General features: G+C 36.9%; 1 protein-coding gene and 1 long non-coding RNA gene across 4 annotated transcripts; both read left to right on the top strand.

Moving 5' to 3' along the window:
* The first annotated feature begins 1,564 nt into the window (after positions 1 to 1,564).
* LOC143906769 (uncharacterized) lies at positions 1,565 to 9,936 on the top strand. 2 transcript variants are annotated; one of them, XR_013259656.1, is made up of 3 exons: positions 1,565 to 1,825; positions 7,019 to 9,223; positions 9,711 to 9,936. XR_013259656.1 is itself a non-coding variant. In XM_077423024.1 (3 exons), exons 1-2 carry the CDS (start codon positions 1,603 to 1,605, stop codon positions 7,897 to 7,899), a joined length of 1,104 nt encoding a protein of 367 aa, XP_077279150.1. In that variant the 5' UTR covers positions 1,565 to 1,602; the 3' UTR covers positions 7,900 to 7,901; positions 9,711 to 9,936. The 2 variants fall into 2 exon arrangements, 1 of the variants encoding a protein (XP_077279150.1); XM_077423024.1 differs by having other exon boundaries at positions 7,019 to 7,901.
* A 3,247-nt stretch (positions 9,937 to 13,183) lies between these two features.
* Positions 13,184 to 14,482, top strand: LOC143906776 (uncharacterized). Of its 2 annotated transcripts, none has more exons than XR_013259661.1 (3): positions 13,184 to 13,439; positions 13,543 to 13,822; positions 14,469 to 14,482. It is a non-coding gene; the product is annotated as an uncharacterized LOC143906776 (long non-coding RNA). The 2 variants fall into 2 exon arrangements; XR_013259660.1 differs by lacking the exon at positions 14,469 to 14,482 and adding an exon at positions 14,095 to 14,291 and having other exon boundaries at positions 13,186 to 13,439.
* The last annotated feature ends 2,191 nt before the right edge of the window (positions 14,483 to 16,673 follow it).

Below are 16,673 nucleotides of genomic sequence, written 5' to 3' on the forward strand. Positions count from 1 at the left end.
AAGATTAATGAAAGAAAAAGTATTAAAGAAAAGACTTAAAGCTTTAGCGGCAATGTCTGAAGCAAAGAAAAAGAAAAAGTCCTGTCAAGAAAACAATCATTTATGTGTTGGAAGACGTATTGTAGAAGTGTCCGAGCTTGCCAAAAATCTAACTTGCTGTTACTGTGAAAAAGATCTTTTACTTAAAAATGTAGTAAACGAAAGACGACTTGGTTTAAATTCAATTTTAAAAGTACGTTGTCGGGATTGTTCTACATTTACAGATGTTGCTACAGGAAAAATTCATACATCAAAAGATAACTCTAAACACAGTGATGTAAACACAAAAATTGTATTAGGTAAGTTATAGTCAATACATTTTTTCCATTTGCAAACATTGTATCTATGTAATTTTTATTAATTATTACATAATTTATCAAAATTAATATGTTGATTTAAACTTCTAACTTATAAATGACAGGAGCTGTACACGCTGGAGTTGGGTGCTCGGGTGTAAATAAAATACTGGCTTGTATGAATATACCATCTATAACACCAAATTTATTCGAAAGATATGAACGAGAAGTTGGACCTGCAATAGAAGAAGCTGCTAAAGAGAGTTGCAAGCAGGCTGCAAAAGAGGAACGACGATTAATTGTAGAAAATGTTGAAAAGCTCTGTCAAGAACTGTAAGATTTTGTTCTTTCATTTTTATTTTGAATAGAAAAACAGGAAGACAAAAATATGTTTTCTATAAGTGTCTTATACATATGTGTAATAATATGTAATAATATGTGTCTTATGTATATGTTAGGTATACGTAATTGATAATTATTAAACTTAATTGATATGTATTAATAATAATAAAATAATTAATAATTATTAAACTGATTTGTATACGTATTAATAATAATAAATAATTGATAATTATTAAACTGATTTGTATATGTATTAAAATAATAAGATAATGTATTCATAAATCTGATTCTTTTTTTGTCAATAGGCCAGACGAAGTAGCTCATGAAATTTACTCTAACTTGATACCTTTAAAACCTGCATCCAAGGATGCAAATCTTTATATTTCAATGCAAGAGAGCTCTACGCAGTCCGTCCTACCACCAGTAATATCGTCAGAAAACACTTTTTCTCTAGAAAATCTTTGTACACCTAATTATAACAATGTAGATACTAATTTGGACGTAAATAATTTTGACGCAGCGATAGGTAATATTATTAACATAATCGTCTCTTATGACATGGGCTGAAGTAAGCGTGGGAACGGAAGAAGCTATGATAGTCTAAATGGTTATGGTGCCATAATTGGTTTTTTGACTGGAAAAATTCTAGACTTTAAAACACGGAATCGAAAATGTAAATTATATTAACCGTCTCGTTCTCGATGATAGAGAATTAACAATGTAGTACTGCTTGTCAGTGCTTAATTCCACAACGTTTTAGAGTGTAACATATATTCAAATTTGGGGGTTATACCGCCTTTCTATATACCTGTTTGTCGCCGTCGCCATCTATCTTCATATTGTTTTGTTGTGTGACGATTTCACGACGTCTTCAACAGTGTAACGGATAATTATATCAATAAATATCAATAAACGTTTCAGGATTATGTCGAACTCGAAGAAAAGAAAAAGGTCAAGATCTCACTCTCAGGACAGACATAAAAGAGGTCGTAGAGCGGACAAAAAGATGCAGGAGATGCAGGATCAAATAACTAACCTAACAAACATGGTTAGGCAGTTGACCGAAAGCGCTGGAAAGACATCTGTCTCGACACCAAGTCACTCAGATATCCCGTCTCAATCCAAGACTGGAGAACGAAAGTCCAATGGTAGGTTAAATAGACAATACTCTTCAGTTCCACACGAACGTTGAGTCGTCAAAAACCACACGTTTTTGGCATTGAGTATCTCGTGAATAAGTTCAACAAGAACAAGAATTCACGAAAACGCACAACAAGTGCTACTCAGGTCTACTTATGTGTTGAGATAGAACGGAAAAACGCTTTAAATTGTAAGTTGTCCGCCCTGCCTGTAGAATGACTAGAAGTTTTGTAATGTCTAGGTTGGCAACACATGCTATCTCTCTCTGTCTCCGCTTGGCTGTTGCCTGTTGCAGCGCGCGCGTCTAGTATAGTTTTGTTTTCAGTTTTATATAGTCGTCGTAACGTTAACACGTTAACACGTTCAAGTCGCGCGTTCCATAAGTTGTGTACGTTTTCGAAACGGTGTACCATATTAAATAAAACCTTATTCTAACATGGTAGCAGAGCGTGGTTCGCCGTGAGCGTGGTTCGCCGTGAGCGTGGTTCGCCGTGAACGTGGTTACCGAGTACGTAGTTGCCAAAAACGTGGTCTACCGTGGGGCGTTGTCTCGTGAGCGCGGATCTCGTGTACGGGCGTGAACGCGGGAAGAACGCATTGACATTGTCTCTGTGTCCTGTGAGGAAACGACCGGAAGATGGAATATCAAGGAATCGAGAAGCTGCGTGGTGCGGATAATTGGAACGTCTGGAAGTTCGCTGTGCGGAATTTACTACGTGGAACGGAAAATGCATACGAAGTATGCATCGGTGAAATTCTAAAACCGAATCTGCTGTCGGCGGACGCGACAAACTCAGGAACAGGATCAGTATCGAGAAGGTCTCAAAACGTGGGACAAAGCCGATCGTGCCGCGAGTCAAATTATAGTCAAGACGCTGGATACGAAAGTAATGGCGCTTCTGGTTTCATGTGTGACTGCGCGGGATATGTGGCTGAAGTTACACACTATGAACAACAGACGAAACAAGCCTCGCATACTGTCCAATCGGAATTTTTCAATTTCAATATGGATCCGTCGAATGACATGGTGACTCACATTGCCAAATTCGAGGGACTAATTCTACGCATGCAGCAATTAAATGTAAAGCCGGATGAATTATCGCTAACGGTTAAGTTGCTGGATACATTGCCAGAGGAATATGAGAGTCTTCGTCAGGCATGGTGGGCAAGAGCAGAGAATCAGCAAACGTTCGGTAATTTACTCGAAGTATTAACCTCTGACGACGCACGCCGGAAGATTCGAGTCGGAAAGCAGGAACAAATGGCTGCACTGGTGGCAAGCAAATCTAAAAGACACAATCGCGGAAATAATAGTGGTAACGCTAAGAAAGGACAGTCACAACAATCAAGTGAGTCAAAGCCTAATGATAAAGAGAAAAGCAAGCAGAATTATAAGTGCTACAATTGCGGAGAGAAGGGGCACTTTCGTCAGAACTGCCCTAGGAAAGTGATTCTAAAGAAGAAGCTTTTGTTTGCGAAACCTTGACAGCTGAGCTCGACAATGATTCGTGGATAGTGGATTCCGGTGCAACGGATCACGTGACAAACAGAAGTGACTTGTTTGCATCGTTTGACTATTTTAATACACCAGCGAAGATCTACATTGGAAATAAAACTACAATGGATGCCCTAGGAAAAGGAAACAATCAAGATTGAAACTCTAGTTGACGGAAAGTGGTTGCCAGGACAAATGGAAAATGTGTGTTTGTGCCAAGCTGCTCGTCGAAATCTATTTTTCGGTAATCTCAGTTTTGGACAAGGGCATGAAGTTCAATTCTTCGAAGGACGGTTGTGAGTTCGTAAAAGGACGGTATTATTAAAGCTCGAGGATGAGTGTCAGCCAGTTGTTCAAGATGGTAATTCGTGTGAGACTGCCTGGAAAGGCATGCATAAAAGAGGTTAACTTGACATCAAAAGGACTCTCTACACATATGGCACGAACGCCTCCTCGGTAATCAGAATTAAAAATCATGTAAGAAGTTTCTCGTGAAAAAATCCAGATTGACTTTTACGGACGATAATCAGTTTTGTGGTTCCTGCATTGAGGGGGCAAGCAACATCGAAAACAGTTTTCAACTACGGTCAACAGCGTGCTGAATTACCTGGTGAAGTTATTCATTGCCGATCTATGTGGTCCCATGGAAACAGCGTCACTTGGTGGGTCAGATCTTTGTGTGTTTTACCGTGTGACTACTTCAAGGCTACGCATCGTTTACTTCCTGAAAAAGAAGTCTGAAACTGTTGAAAAGATCAATGAATGTTGCAAGTCGTGAGGAATCAATGCGGAAGTCAGTGAAAACCTTTCAATGCGACGGAGGCTTGGAATTTGACAATGAAGCAGTCCGGAAGCTGTTAAATCGAGTGGCGTCACCACAGCAATCTCAAACCCTTATACCTCAGAAACAAAATGGGTGTGCTGAGCGTACCAATCGAACTGTGGTTGAACATTTGCCGAAGTCTTATGGGCGGAAGCTGTAAACGTAGCCGTGTACATCCTCAATCGAACCGGACCGAGTCGTTGTTCAGGACAAGACCCCATATGAACTGTTTACAGGAAAGAGTGTACACTTGAAAAATCTTCACGTTTTTGGAAACGCCATGTATGTTCATGTTGCCGAAGGAACGACGTACCCGTAAGAAGTGGGGAACTCAAAATCTCAGCCTGGCATTTTAGTTGGCTATTCGGATAATATTGACGGTTATAGAATTTGGTTGAAGTCCATCAATCAAATTATTCGCAGTAGGGATGTGTATTTGAACCGGAACATCCAGGAAAGACACTGCTTGGATCTCAGATCAACAAAATTCTACAAGTGAAGAGATAAAAGATGAAAAAGGCGCCATCATCGAACTCTTCAACTGTGAAGATACATCATCTGAAGACCTTCATGAAAAGGATATAACCAGTGGAAACTCGAAGCTGATTCAGCGTGAGCTACGTGATAGGATAGAGCTACGTTGAAACCACCTCGTCGACTGGTTGAGTCAATGCTCGCTGAAATAGATGAACCTGAAAACTTTGTGCAAGCTCTTAACTCCTCAGATAAGCAACACTGGAAGAAGGCCATGGAAGAGGAATGGCTTCGTTGGAAGAAAATTCAACTTGGTCATTGGTTGAATTGCCGGCTGGTCGTAAAACGATTTCAAATCGATGGATTTACCGTGTCAAGCACAACGCTGAAGGAAAAATTAGTCGCTATAAGGCTAGGCTCGTTGTTAGAGGCTTTAGTCAACGGGAAGGAATCGACTATAACGAAACGTTTAGTCCTGTTGCCCGGTTTGATACGATTCGAACAGTGCTAAGTATTGCGGCTAATGAAAACTTGGATCTAGCACAATTCGACGTAAAGACTGCATTCTTGAATGGTGAGATTGAGGAAGACATCTATATGGATCAGCCCGAAGGTTATGAAGACGGTACTGATCGTGTCTGCAAGCTTCTCTTCTTAAAAGCTTGTACGGTTTGAAACAGTCACCCAGACGTTGGAACGATCGATTCAAGGAAGCCATGACCAAATTTGGATTTAAGCAAAGTTCAGCTGATCCATGTATGTTCTACAAACAATCTGGTAATGAGAAGATAATTCTTGTCTTATATGTTGATGACGGACTGGTGGCTGCAACAAGTAAAACTATCATCAGTGAACTTCTAAGCAATCTGGAAGGCATATTTAAGATAACTATAGAACCCCTTGGTTCATTTCTGAACATGATGATCAGTCGTCAGGAAAATGGCTCTATTTTTATCAACCAAAAGGCGTATGCAGCATCGATAATTAGAAGGTTCAACATGGAAGATGCAAACCCTGTTTCCATACCAATAGAAAAGTGTCAGCTGACAGAGGAAGCTGGTGATGAGTTAACTGATGTTCCATATAGAGAAGCCGTAGGATGTCTACTGTATCTGGCTGTCGCAACCCGACCTGATATTGCATACGCTGTCTGTGAATCATGTATCACAGTATATGGAAAACCCGAGACTGAAGCATTGGGAGATGACCAAACGAATCTTTAAATACATCAAAGGTACAGTTGGTCTAGGAATCCGTTACAACGTCGCCGGGAAGACTGGTGAGCTTGAGGCATATAGTGATGCAGACTTCGCTAGTGACACAACAACTCGAAGATCGGTCAGCGGAATCGTTCTCAAATACAGTGGAGGAGCAATTGTTTGGGCGAGTAGACGACAAGACTGTGTATCCCTTTCAACCACTGAAGCGGAATATATTGCTTCTAGTGAAGCAGCAAAGGACACTGTATGGTTAACACGGTTATTTAATGAGATTTCGCCCTTGAAAAAGGAGCCTGTACTTTTAGTTGATAATGTTAGTGCTATAAAGCTTGCAAAGAATCCTATTTTTCACAGGCGTTCTAAACATATAGAAGTGCGTTTTCACTTTGTACGCGAATGTTATCAAAAGAAACAACTCAACTAAATATTGAACATGTGTCTGGTAGCAATCAGGTAGCTGACATTTTAACCAAGCCGATTCCGCGTGTGCAATATGAGCGTCTACGTGAAATGTTAGGCATTGTGGATACTGGACACTAAGTACAGAGTTCTTATATATTAGGTTTATACGAGCTAATGTTTAGTTGTTGCGATTATTTTTTTTTAATTTAAAGTTTTTAGGGGAAGTGTTGAGATAGAACGGAAAAACGCTTTAAATTGTAAGTTGTCCGCCCTGCCTGTAGAATGACTAGAAGTTTTGTAATGTCTAGGTTGGCAACACATGCTATCTCTCTCTGTCTCCGCTTGGCTGTTGCCTGTTGCAGCGCGCGCGTCTAGTATAGTTTTGTTTTCAGTTTTATATAGTCGTCGTAACGTTAACACGTTAACACGTTCAAGTCGCGCGTTCCATAAGTTGTGTACGTTTTCGAAACGGTGTACCATATTAAATAAAACCTTATTCTAACACTTATGTTATTGAGTTGTCAAAAAGCCACACGTTTTTTGACATTAAGCACATCCCGTGAAAAAGTTTCAATAAGAATAAAAATTCACGAAAACGCACAACAAGTGCTACTCAGATCTACGTATGACATTGATAAAAAAAAAAAAAAAAAAAAAAAAACACCACGTTGTTTGATATTTAGTATCTCGTGAAAAAGTTCAATAAGAACAAGATTTCATGAAAATGCACAACAAGTGCTCCTGCATTGATCTATCTTTCTATTTCCCCCTTTGTACTTATTTTCAGATATTTTAGTAGAGGCAATGATTGGAAAAGAAGACGTGCCCTCCCAAAACGTTTCTGCTTCATTTGGAGAACAGTCCATAGTCTGTACAGAACAGACTGAATCAATTACCAAGGAAGATACCAACAGAGATGAGATCCAAAAACTGCTGGGAATCGATTCTAATGATTCTAAACACTTAAAAATTAATTTTCACGAAGAGTTGAGAGTTACATGGATGAAATGGATGAAAGAGGGGCTTCCAGAGAAGAAAAGAAATCAGGTCTTAGAAATTTATTCAAGGAAAGACGAATTCTATACAGAGGCTCCAAAGATAAACACAGACATTATACCAATACTAACAGATATTGCCAAAAAGAGAGATAAACACTTTGCAGATACTCAAAATTGCGTCGGAACGGCAATCTTAGCCTTGGGCGCTGCAATATCAATGATGTTAGAAGCACCAGAAGATGGTATAGATCAAGAAAAATTTTCTGACCACTTGTGCCATGTAGGCCAACTCTTGTCGGAGATTTTCCACCAACATTCAGTCGCGAGAAAATCCTTTATCACTCCTCTATTAAACAAGTCGCTCAAACCAACTCTGGATACAACAACCTCAGACGAATGGTTATATTCAGAAAAATTCAGAGATATAGTCAAAGAGGCAAAAGTTATTGAGAAAGCGGTAGTTGGCCTTAAACAACCGGAAAAAACTCACAAGACTCAAGCAGCTCCTCGTAGTCAGGGAAACTGGAAATACCCACCTGCGAACTGGAAGCAGGTGGGAAATTATTACAGACGTCCGACGATCAAATTCAGACCCAGGAACCAAGGATTCAAACAGTCTCAACGGAAACCCTCAGCGAGGACGACGAGCCACTCATCGTCGAAGAAGTGAAAGTAAATGGCTCAGCTGGTCATCTTCGATATTTTATTAACGCCTGGAAGGAAATTACGGACGATAATTTTATCTTAAACTGTATCAGAGGATACTCAATCCCGTTTAAGGACCATCCGATACAATCTAAAACCTTGAATGAACCAAGTTGGTCATCAGAACAGCTTATAGAAATCAAATCCGCATTAGCTCAATTATTGACAAAAAACGCCATAGAGAAATGCAGAATCTGATGATCAATTCATCTCCTCTTTCTTCCTCGTTCCAAAACCAGACGGTTCTAATAGGTTTATTATTAATTTAAAGGAATTGAATAAGTTTATAGATCCAGTACATTTTAAGATGGAAGACATTAGATTAGCTAAAGATTTAGTTAGTAAGAATGATTTTATGTGCACTCTAGACTTGAAAGATGCTTATTATTTAATTCCTGTGAAAGAGAATGATAGAAGGTTTCTAAGATTTCGTTTCGACAAGAAATTATATCAATTTAATTGCTTACCTTTTGGTCTGTGTACAAGTCCATATATTTTTACAAAAATTATGAAACCCGTTATTAATCACTTAAGACTAGCCGGTAATCTATGCATTATTTACCTTGATGATATTTTATTTGTAGAGAACTCAATAAAGAAATGTCGAAACAATGTTAATAAAGCAATCAGGTTGCTGGAACAACTAGGGTTTATCATAAACTACAAGAAGAGTTGCTTGGTACCCAGTCAGAAATGTAAATATCTGGGATTCATAATTAACACAGTAAATTTTTGCCTAGAGTTGGATAACAATAAAAAATGTAAAATTTTGTCTTTGTTAAATCAGTTTCAAGAAAACAACTGGTATAAAATTCGCGAATTTGCACAACTACTGGGTACTTTAAATGCGGCTTGTCCCGCAATAACTTACGGTGTCATGTACTCTAAACGATTGGAGAGAGAGAAGTTCCTAGCCCTGAAATTTAATGATAATAACTTCGAAGGGAAAATTCGAATTAAAAAAGCTATGTTTGACGATCTTCAATGGTGGAAGAGAAATATTCAAACGGCTTTTAATCCAATTAGAACCCAAAATTATACTCTAGAAATCTTTTCAGACGCATCTCGGACTGGTTGGGGTTGTTTTTGCAATGACATAAGTTCTCATGGCGCATGGAACGAGGAGGAAAGAAAACACCACATCAATTTCTTAGAGTTGTTGGCAGCGTTTTTTGCATTTAAGTGTTTTGCTTCAGATATCTCAAACAAAGAAATCTTGTTAAGATTAGATAATACTACAGCCGTCTGTTATATAAACAGAGCAGGTGGCATTCAGTTTCCGCATCTAAGTAAGCTTGCAAGAAAAATCTGGCAATGGTGCGAGAGTAGAAAATTGTGGATTCGGGCCTCTTATATTGCCTCCAAGGAAAATGTGGAAGCTGATGCAGCTTCTAGAATCACAAATCTTGATACAGAATGGGAACTATCTGATAGATATTTCAATCAAATTGTTAGAAATTTCGAAAGGCCCTCAGTAGATCTTTTTGCATCTAGAATGAACAAAAAATGTAAAATTTTTTACTCCAGATTTCCGGATCCAGACGCATCAGTAGTAGATGCTTTCACAGTTTCTTGGAAGAACAAAAAGTTCTACGCTTTTCCTCCTTTCGCACTCATTTTACGCACTTTAAGAAAGATTATTCTTGATCAAGCAGAAGGGGTGGTTGTGGTGCCCTTTTGGCCAACACAATCTTGGTATCTTCTATACAAGTCCCTTCTTATTTCAAAACTGTTAATTTTTAAACCGGATAAACATCTTTTAATATCACCTTACAGAGACAAAACACCACATCCTATGGCATTCCACCTTTCCCTGGTGGCAGGGAAATTGTCATATCAGCGATGTTAAGGAAAGGCGTAAGAGAGGACTCAATAAATGTTATGATTAACTCAATTACAAACTCAACGTTGAAACAATACCAAAGCGTATTGAAGATGTGGTGGGAGTTTGCTCATGACAAAGGACTGGACATTTATAATGCTCCAACTTCAGATATTTTAAGTTTTTTATCAAAAAGGTTCAACGAAGGAGCAAGTTACAGCGTAGTAAATACAAGCAGATCGGCTATTTCACTTATTTCGTTAAGGGATATCTCTCAAGATGGTCTTATAGCTCGATTTTTGAAAGGAGTTTTTAAACAAAAACCGACTAAACCAAAATATTCCAGTACTTGGGACACAACTCCAGTCTTAACTTATATCGAAAATCTTCCGCCACTGTCCCAACTAAGGCTTAAAGATGCAGCTGAAAAATTAACAACCTTGTTAGCATTATCGACGGCACACAGACTCCAGACCTTAGCGTTAATTAATATTGACAATATTCTAAAATCTTCATCTGGGATTACAATTAAAATACCAGACTTGATTAAGACATCAAGACCAGGGTCTTTTCAACCTGATCTGCATTTACACTTTTTTAAAACAAAGCCTAGTCTGTGTGTTGCATCCTGTGTTCTGGAATATTTGAAAATTACAAAGGACTTAAGAGATAAATGTAATAAACGTTTATTGATCTCGACAATTAAGCCATATGGCGCAGCTAGCCCACAAACTATAGGACATTGGATAAAATCTCTGTTAACGAAAGCAGGTATTGATACAGAACAATTCTCTGCGTATAGCACTAGACATGCAGCGGTCTCTGCTACATTCAATAAAGGCGTTGACATCGCAACTATTAGACGAACAGCTGGTTGGTCTGCACAGTCTCAAACATTTATGAGATTTTACAATAGACCTATTCAGTCTTCCAATGATCATTTTGCGCGCTCAGTATTATTATAAAATAAGCTAAAATAAAATGGAAAAGATTCGAGATATTAAATACGCTAAAAGTCTACATTGTTAATTCTCTATCATCGAGAACGAGACGGTTAATATAATAGAATGATCGAACGAGGCCGCCGAAGGCGGGCGAAGTTCGATCAATATTATATTTACCGTCTCGTTCGAAGATGATCCAAGTCCCTTCCTTTAGGGTCACCCTGAATAACTATACCCAGGATCATCACCAAATAAGAATACTTTGACAATAACTCAAACTTTTCTCATTTTAAAAAAGTGCCTACTATCTAAATACAAAAAACAATATGAAGATAGATGGCGACGGCGACAAACAGGTATAGAAAGGCGGTATAACCCCCAAATTTGAATATATGTTACACTCTAAAACGTTGTGGAATTAAGCACTGACAAGCAGTACTACATTGTTAATTCTCTATCATCTTCGAACGAGACGGTAAATATAATATTGATCGAACTTCGCCCGCCTTCGGCGGCCTCGTTCGATCATTCTATTATGCGATAAGGGCCGAGAAAGAAAAGACCATGATTGCCGATTAAATTTTTATGGAAGTGCTAAAGCTATGGAAGCTGATGTAGGTGCTGAGCTTGTAAATGAAAACACTATTTTAAAAGAAACAGGTCTAAACGTTCGAGTGTTGATCGGCGACGAGGATAATTCTACAATCGCAGCCGTTCGTCGTGGAAATGACGAAACAATATTCAAGTTAGCCGATAATAATCATCTTAAAAAACATTTTTCAAAATATTTATACGAACTGCAGAAAACATTTAAAGAAATGAAAAAACGTGATGTAATTCCTCATTTGAAAAAATGTTTTAACTATGTTGTAGCACAAAATAAAGGAAAAAGTGTAGAATTAGCCTGTACTTTACGTACAATACTTGATCATGTATTTGGCAAACATGAAAACTGCGGCGCATGGTGTCACCGCAATTCCAATGACAGTACTAATACTCAAAAACAGACGATACTATTGAAAGATTCTAAATTATATTATATACAGCATTATGTGCCATTTTTTCAAAATATGCTGATAACTCAGCAAAATTCTCAGTTGCTGCTAGCAGTCAAGCGAACGAAAGTTTGAATAACATTATGGCACATAAAGCTCCAAAGAATAGATGTTACAGTTTAAGTGAATCAGCTGATTTTCGTTGGGCGAGTGCTGTTTGCGCCAAAAACGATGGACAACAATATTTGCCTCGTGTTTCAGCTAAATTATGTATTTCGCCCGGTAAACATATGGAATCTTTTGCTATAATGCAAGATAAACAAAAAGCACGAAGAGCTGAGTTAGCAAAATTACAAAGTACAAAAAGTCGTCGTAATTTAATAAAAAAAATGCGAGAAAATTTAAGGAAAAGAACAGAAAGAATTGAAGGAATACAATACCTGCCAAACTGTGGTCTTGAAATAGATGCTGGAAATTCAGACAGTGTAGATATCAATAATGAAGTAAACAAGACAAATATAGCAATCGATTCCTGTAAAATAGTTTATTTTGATTTAGAGACTACCGGTTTTGAGAACTCTGCGGATATTTTACAAATTGCTGCAAAAACAGAAGGTCGCACGTTTTCAGTATACATTGAACCTACACAAACTGTGGTATCCTATGCTTCTTATGTGACTGGCTTAAAAGTTATAAATAAAGATCTTTTTTGGCGTAATGTAAAGGTACAAACAATTCCATTAAAAGATGCTCTTGAAAGTTTTAAAGAATTTCTTAATATTTCATCTAAACCGTCAGTCTTAGTTGCTCATAATGTTCAATTCGATGCTAAACACTTGCTTCAAGCAATAATACGTCATTCCATGATAAACGATTTTAAATCTATCATTAGTGGATTTTCCGATTCTGAAATTTTGCTACGGAAACGATTTCCTGATCGAAAAGGAAAAGGACAGTTCAAATTATCAAAGCTAGCTGAAGATTTGCTTCCAAAAAAGAATAATAATAATTTTCATGAAGCATTGTTTGACGTAGAAGTGCTAGAAAAACTTGTATGCTTATATATTTCAACAACAGATTTACTTAACAACAGCAAAAATCTTATACTGAATCAATAAATAAAATAATAGGAGCTCGAAAAGTAGCAGAAATAGCACTAACCTTAGATGTTTTAAAAGGGATAATTTCTGAAGGAATGATTAAAAAAATTGCTCAGGCCGGGATCACGTATCAAGAGACACGGTAGTGTCTCGCGCCAAGTACACGCGGAGCGAGACCGACCGTGACTCATTTACGCGACGCGACGGGTTGCGAGTACCCGAGATGTTGAGATCTCAATAACGAGTGAACGGATCAATTTCTAAGTAGGCTTGATCGATAGCTTGGGGTCCAATTAGGGGGGGGGTTTCTCTCATAATATTTCGCTACGTGCCCTACGAGCGGAGATATTGCGACGCAAAGTCCAAATGCGAAAATTTATTTTTAAGATACGTCGTCTACGTCGACCGCTTTTCTTTATAACATACATGTAACAAACAGAGAACGTCACTTTCACTTTTTCGACACTGGCGGCTAGCGGCGTTAGTGTCGCAGTGCAGTGCAGTGCAAACAGTGCGTTCGTTTAGAGCGCTATCCTGTCAGTCAGTTCATCATCTGATCAGTTAACCTATCTCGATCGATCGAGAGACACGGTAGTACGCGCGGAGCGAGACCGATCGTGTGACTCTTTATTACGCGTCGCGAGGTAAGGTGCGACAACGCGCGCATACGCGCGTACGCGAAACGGCAGTAACACCGTAATCGTGCCGTCGATATACTGAATTGAATTGCTTCGTGCTTATCTAAAGATTTCGTATCCCTACATTGGGTGCGTTCAGCCGATACTCCGCTAACCTAGCAATCGTGAGTAGTCGCTCGTTTTCGCTCGTTTCCTCTCCTTTGACCCAATGGATTAAAAGGAGAGGAAACGAGCGACTGCTCACGATTGCTAGGCTAGCGGAGTATCGGCTGAACGCACCCATCGTGTTACTATCGCTGCCGGAAAAGAAGGTTCTCTACGCTTGGCAGAAAGTGACGACTGACACGTTCGATCCCGACTTCGTTGATCGCAGAAGAGCTCAACTCGAGGTACGTTTCCGATTTGCAATTAAAAAATTTTGTGCGATGAATGTTGTACCCAATTATAACCTCAAATAAAGTTGTGCACGTTGCTGAAAGATATATATATATATATCTTGATATATAGGCTACGGTCAACGTGATACAAATGCTCTGGAGCGTTCTTCTTCTCCTTCTTTCTTCATTGAAAGAAAAGAGAAGAGGAATGCTTCGAAACATTTGTAGTGTCTTGTTGACCGTATAGCCATAATATCATATTAATACATTATTTTATTTTTTAGGTCAAGGATTGCCATTTAAAGCTGGTACGTTTGATGGGGCTGTCAGTATTTCTGCGCTTGTGGTTGTGCTATGCAAGCAAAACTTTGCACAATCCTACAAGACGTTTATATCGTTTCTTATCAACGTTGTATGCATGTCTGTCAAGAAGCGCAAGAGCAGTGTTACAATTCTATCCAGAGAACGGTGAACAGGTTGTTGATATTATATATATCTTGATATATAGGCTACGGTCAACGTGATACAAATGCTCTGGAGGTTCTTCTTCTCCTTCTTTCTTCATTGAAAGAAAAGAGAAGAGGAATGCTTCGAAGCATTTGTAGTGTCACGTTGATCGTAGCCATAATATCATATTGATATATTATTTTATTTTTAGACGTAGCTGTTGATCCGTACAAAATTACCTTTTAAAAAAAAGGTAAAAAAGAGCGCCAAGTACACGCATAATAGTGTATATGTATTATGTTGTTACCCTTTTATGTTGTTACCTCGAAAAAAAACAAAGTGGTAGTATTATACCTCCAAATAGCTTTATCCTGTACATACTGTTTATACAATGCGTAATATACTACAAAAAGGCGTGATATCCGCACAAAATTACCTTTTTTAAAAAAAGGTAAAAAAAGGCGCCAAGTACACGTATAGTAGTGTATATGTTGTTACCTAAAAAAAAAAAAAAGAAAGTGGTAGTATTATACCTCGAAAAAACCTAAGTAACAAGTTTTAGATCTTTATATCTCGAAAAATCTCGAAAAAATCTAAGCAGTAGTATCTTTATTTCTGAAAAATTATAACCCAAGTGATACACGTCACAAAATTATGTTACCTTATCAAAAAGAAGAGTCGCGCTTCAAGTGATCTATTACAATTACAAAAAAGAAATGATATCTCTTTAAATTAGAGCGCCAATTACAGAGAGAACATGTATATTGCCTCAAAAAATAATTGTTGCACTACTTTGAAAAATCTTTACATTGTGTCAATTAGAAAAGAATGTATAATAACAATTTTATAAGATTAAAAAATTTTATTTAAATTTAACAAGGGAATACAAGATATTTAAATACAAAGTTATTTACATGTGTATTTTTTAATGGCCACAAAGAATTACAAAGGTAACAGTACAAAATAAAAATATTTTATTAAAATACATAAATTTTTCTTGTAAAAAAACTTGGCGCTGCTAGACCTTTTAAATAAATAAGGACAACAATAAATAAAAATAATTCAGAGAAGAATGCAATGGGAGTAATATTAAATGATTATCAGCGTGGATGTGGGAGTGAGTGATATGGGTGTGCGTGACTACGCGGACGGCGGATAATGCGGCTTATAATTAAGTATAGAATGAGTTTATTTATTTATTTAAAATTTCGAGGTCTAGCAGCGCCAAGTTTTTTTACAAGAAAAATTTATGTATTTTAATAAAATATTTTTATTTTGTACTGTTACTTCTGTAATTCTTTGTGGCCATTAAAAAATACACATGTAAACTTTGTATTTAAATATCTTGTATTCCCTTGTTAAATTTAAATAAAATTTTTTAATCTTATAAAATTGTTATTATACATTCTTTTCTAATTGACACAAGGTAAAGATTTTTCAAAGTAGTGCAACAATTATTTTTTGAGCAATTATTATTCTCTCTGTAATTGGCGCTCTAATTTAAAAAGATATCATTTCTTTTTTGTATTTGTAATAGATCACTTGAAGCGCGACTCTTCTTTTTGATAAGGTAACATAATTTTGTGACGTGTATCACTTGGGTTATAATTTTTCGGAAATAAAGATACTACTGCTTAGATTTTTTCAAGATTTTTCAAGATATAAAGATCTAAAACTTGTTACTTAGGTTTTTTCGAGGTATAATACTACCACTTTTTTTTTTTTTTTTAGGTAACAACATATACACTACTATACGTGTACTTGGCGCCTTTTTTTACCTTTTTTTAAAAAAGGTAATTTTGTGCGGATAATACTTTACAGGATATTTATAAGCAAAAGGGCAAAATCGGGCTGAAACAATTTTTATCAGAAAAGTCGACCAATAAAAAAGTTCGCGTAACAAATAGATCGAAAATATATTAAACAATATTATTAATTATGTAAAAGATCATGTTAACTAATTTGTATCTTATTCTACAATTGTTTCATTTAAGGTTTATATATGGTGCGTTTTCTACAACAAGCGACCAAAATCTCGTTCTGTTTTTTATTTTATTTTATAAAAGATTAATAAATACGTTGTATTACTTTTAGAGTACGTTATATTCGTCGTTCTGTTTTTTTCTTAAATATTTTATAAAAGATTAATAAAAATACAATGTATATATTACTTATATATATATATATATATATATATATATATATATATATATAGTACGTTATATTTGTTGTGCTCAACATTAACATAAATAAATTTATAGTTCTACACATACAATACCTATTATTTTACCTATTATAAAATAAATTAGTACGGTATAGAATAGGATATTGGCTGATCTGAACTACCTTCATATGCAGTGTTGCCAGATCTTTACAGGTTAGGTGTCGTATGCGTCCACCGCTATAAGAAATTGTG

Source organism: Temnothorax americanus, unplaced genomic scaffold, assembly GCF_048541705.1.
Source record: "Temnothorax americanus isolate GAGA-0224 unplaced genomic scaffold, ASM4854170v1 Scaffold76, whole genome shotgun sequence".
NCBI classification, from domain to species: domain Eukaryota; kingdom Metazoa; phylum Arthropoda; class Insecta; order Hymenoptera; family Formicidae; genus Temnothorax; species Temnothorax americanus.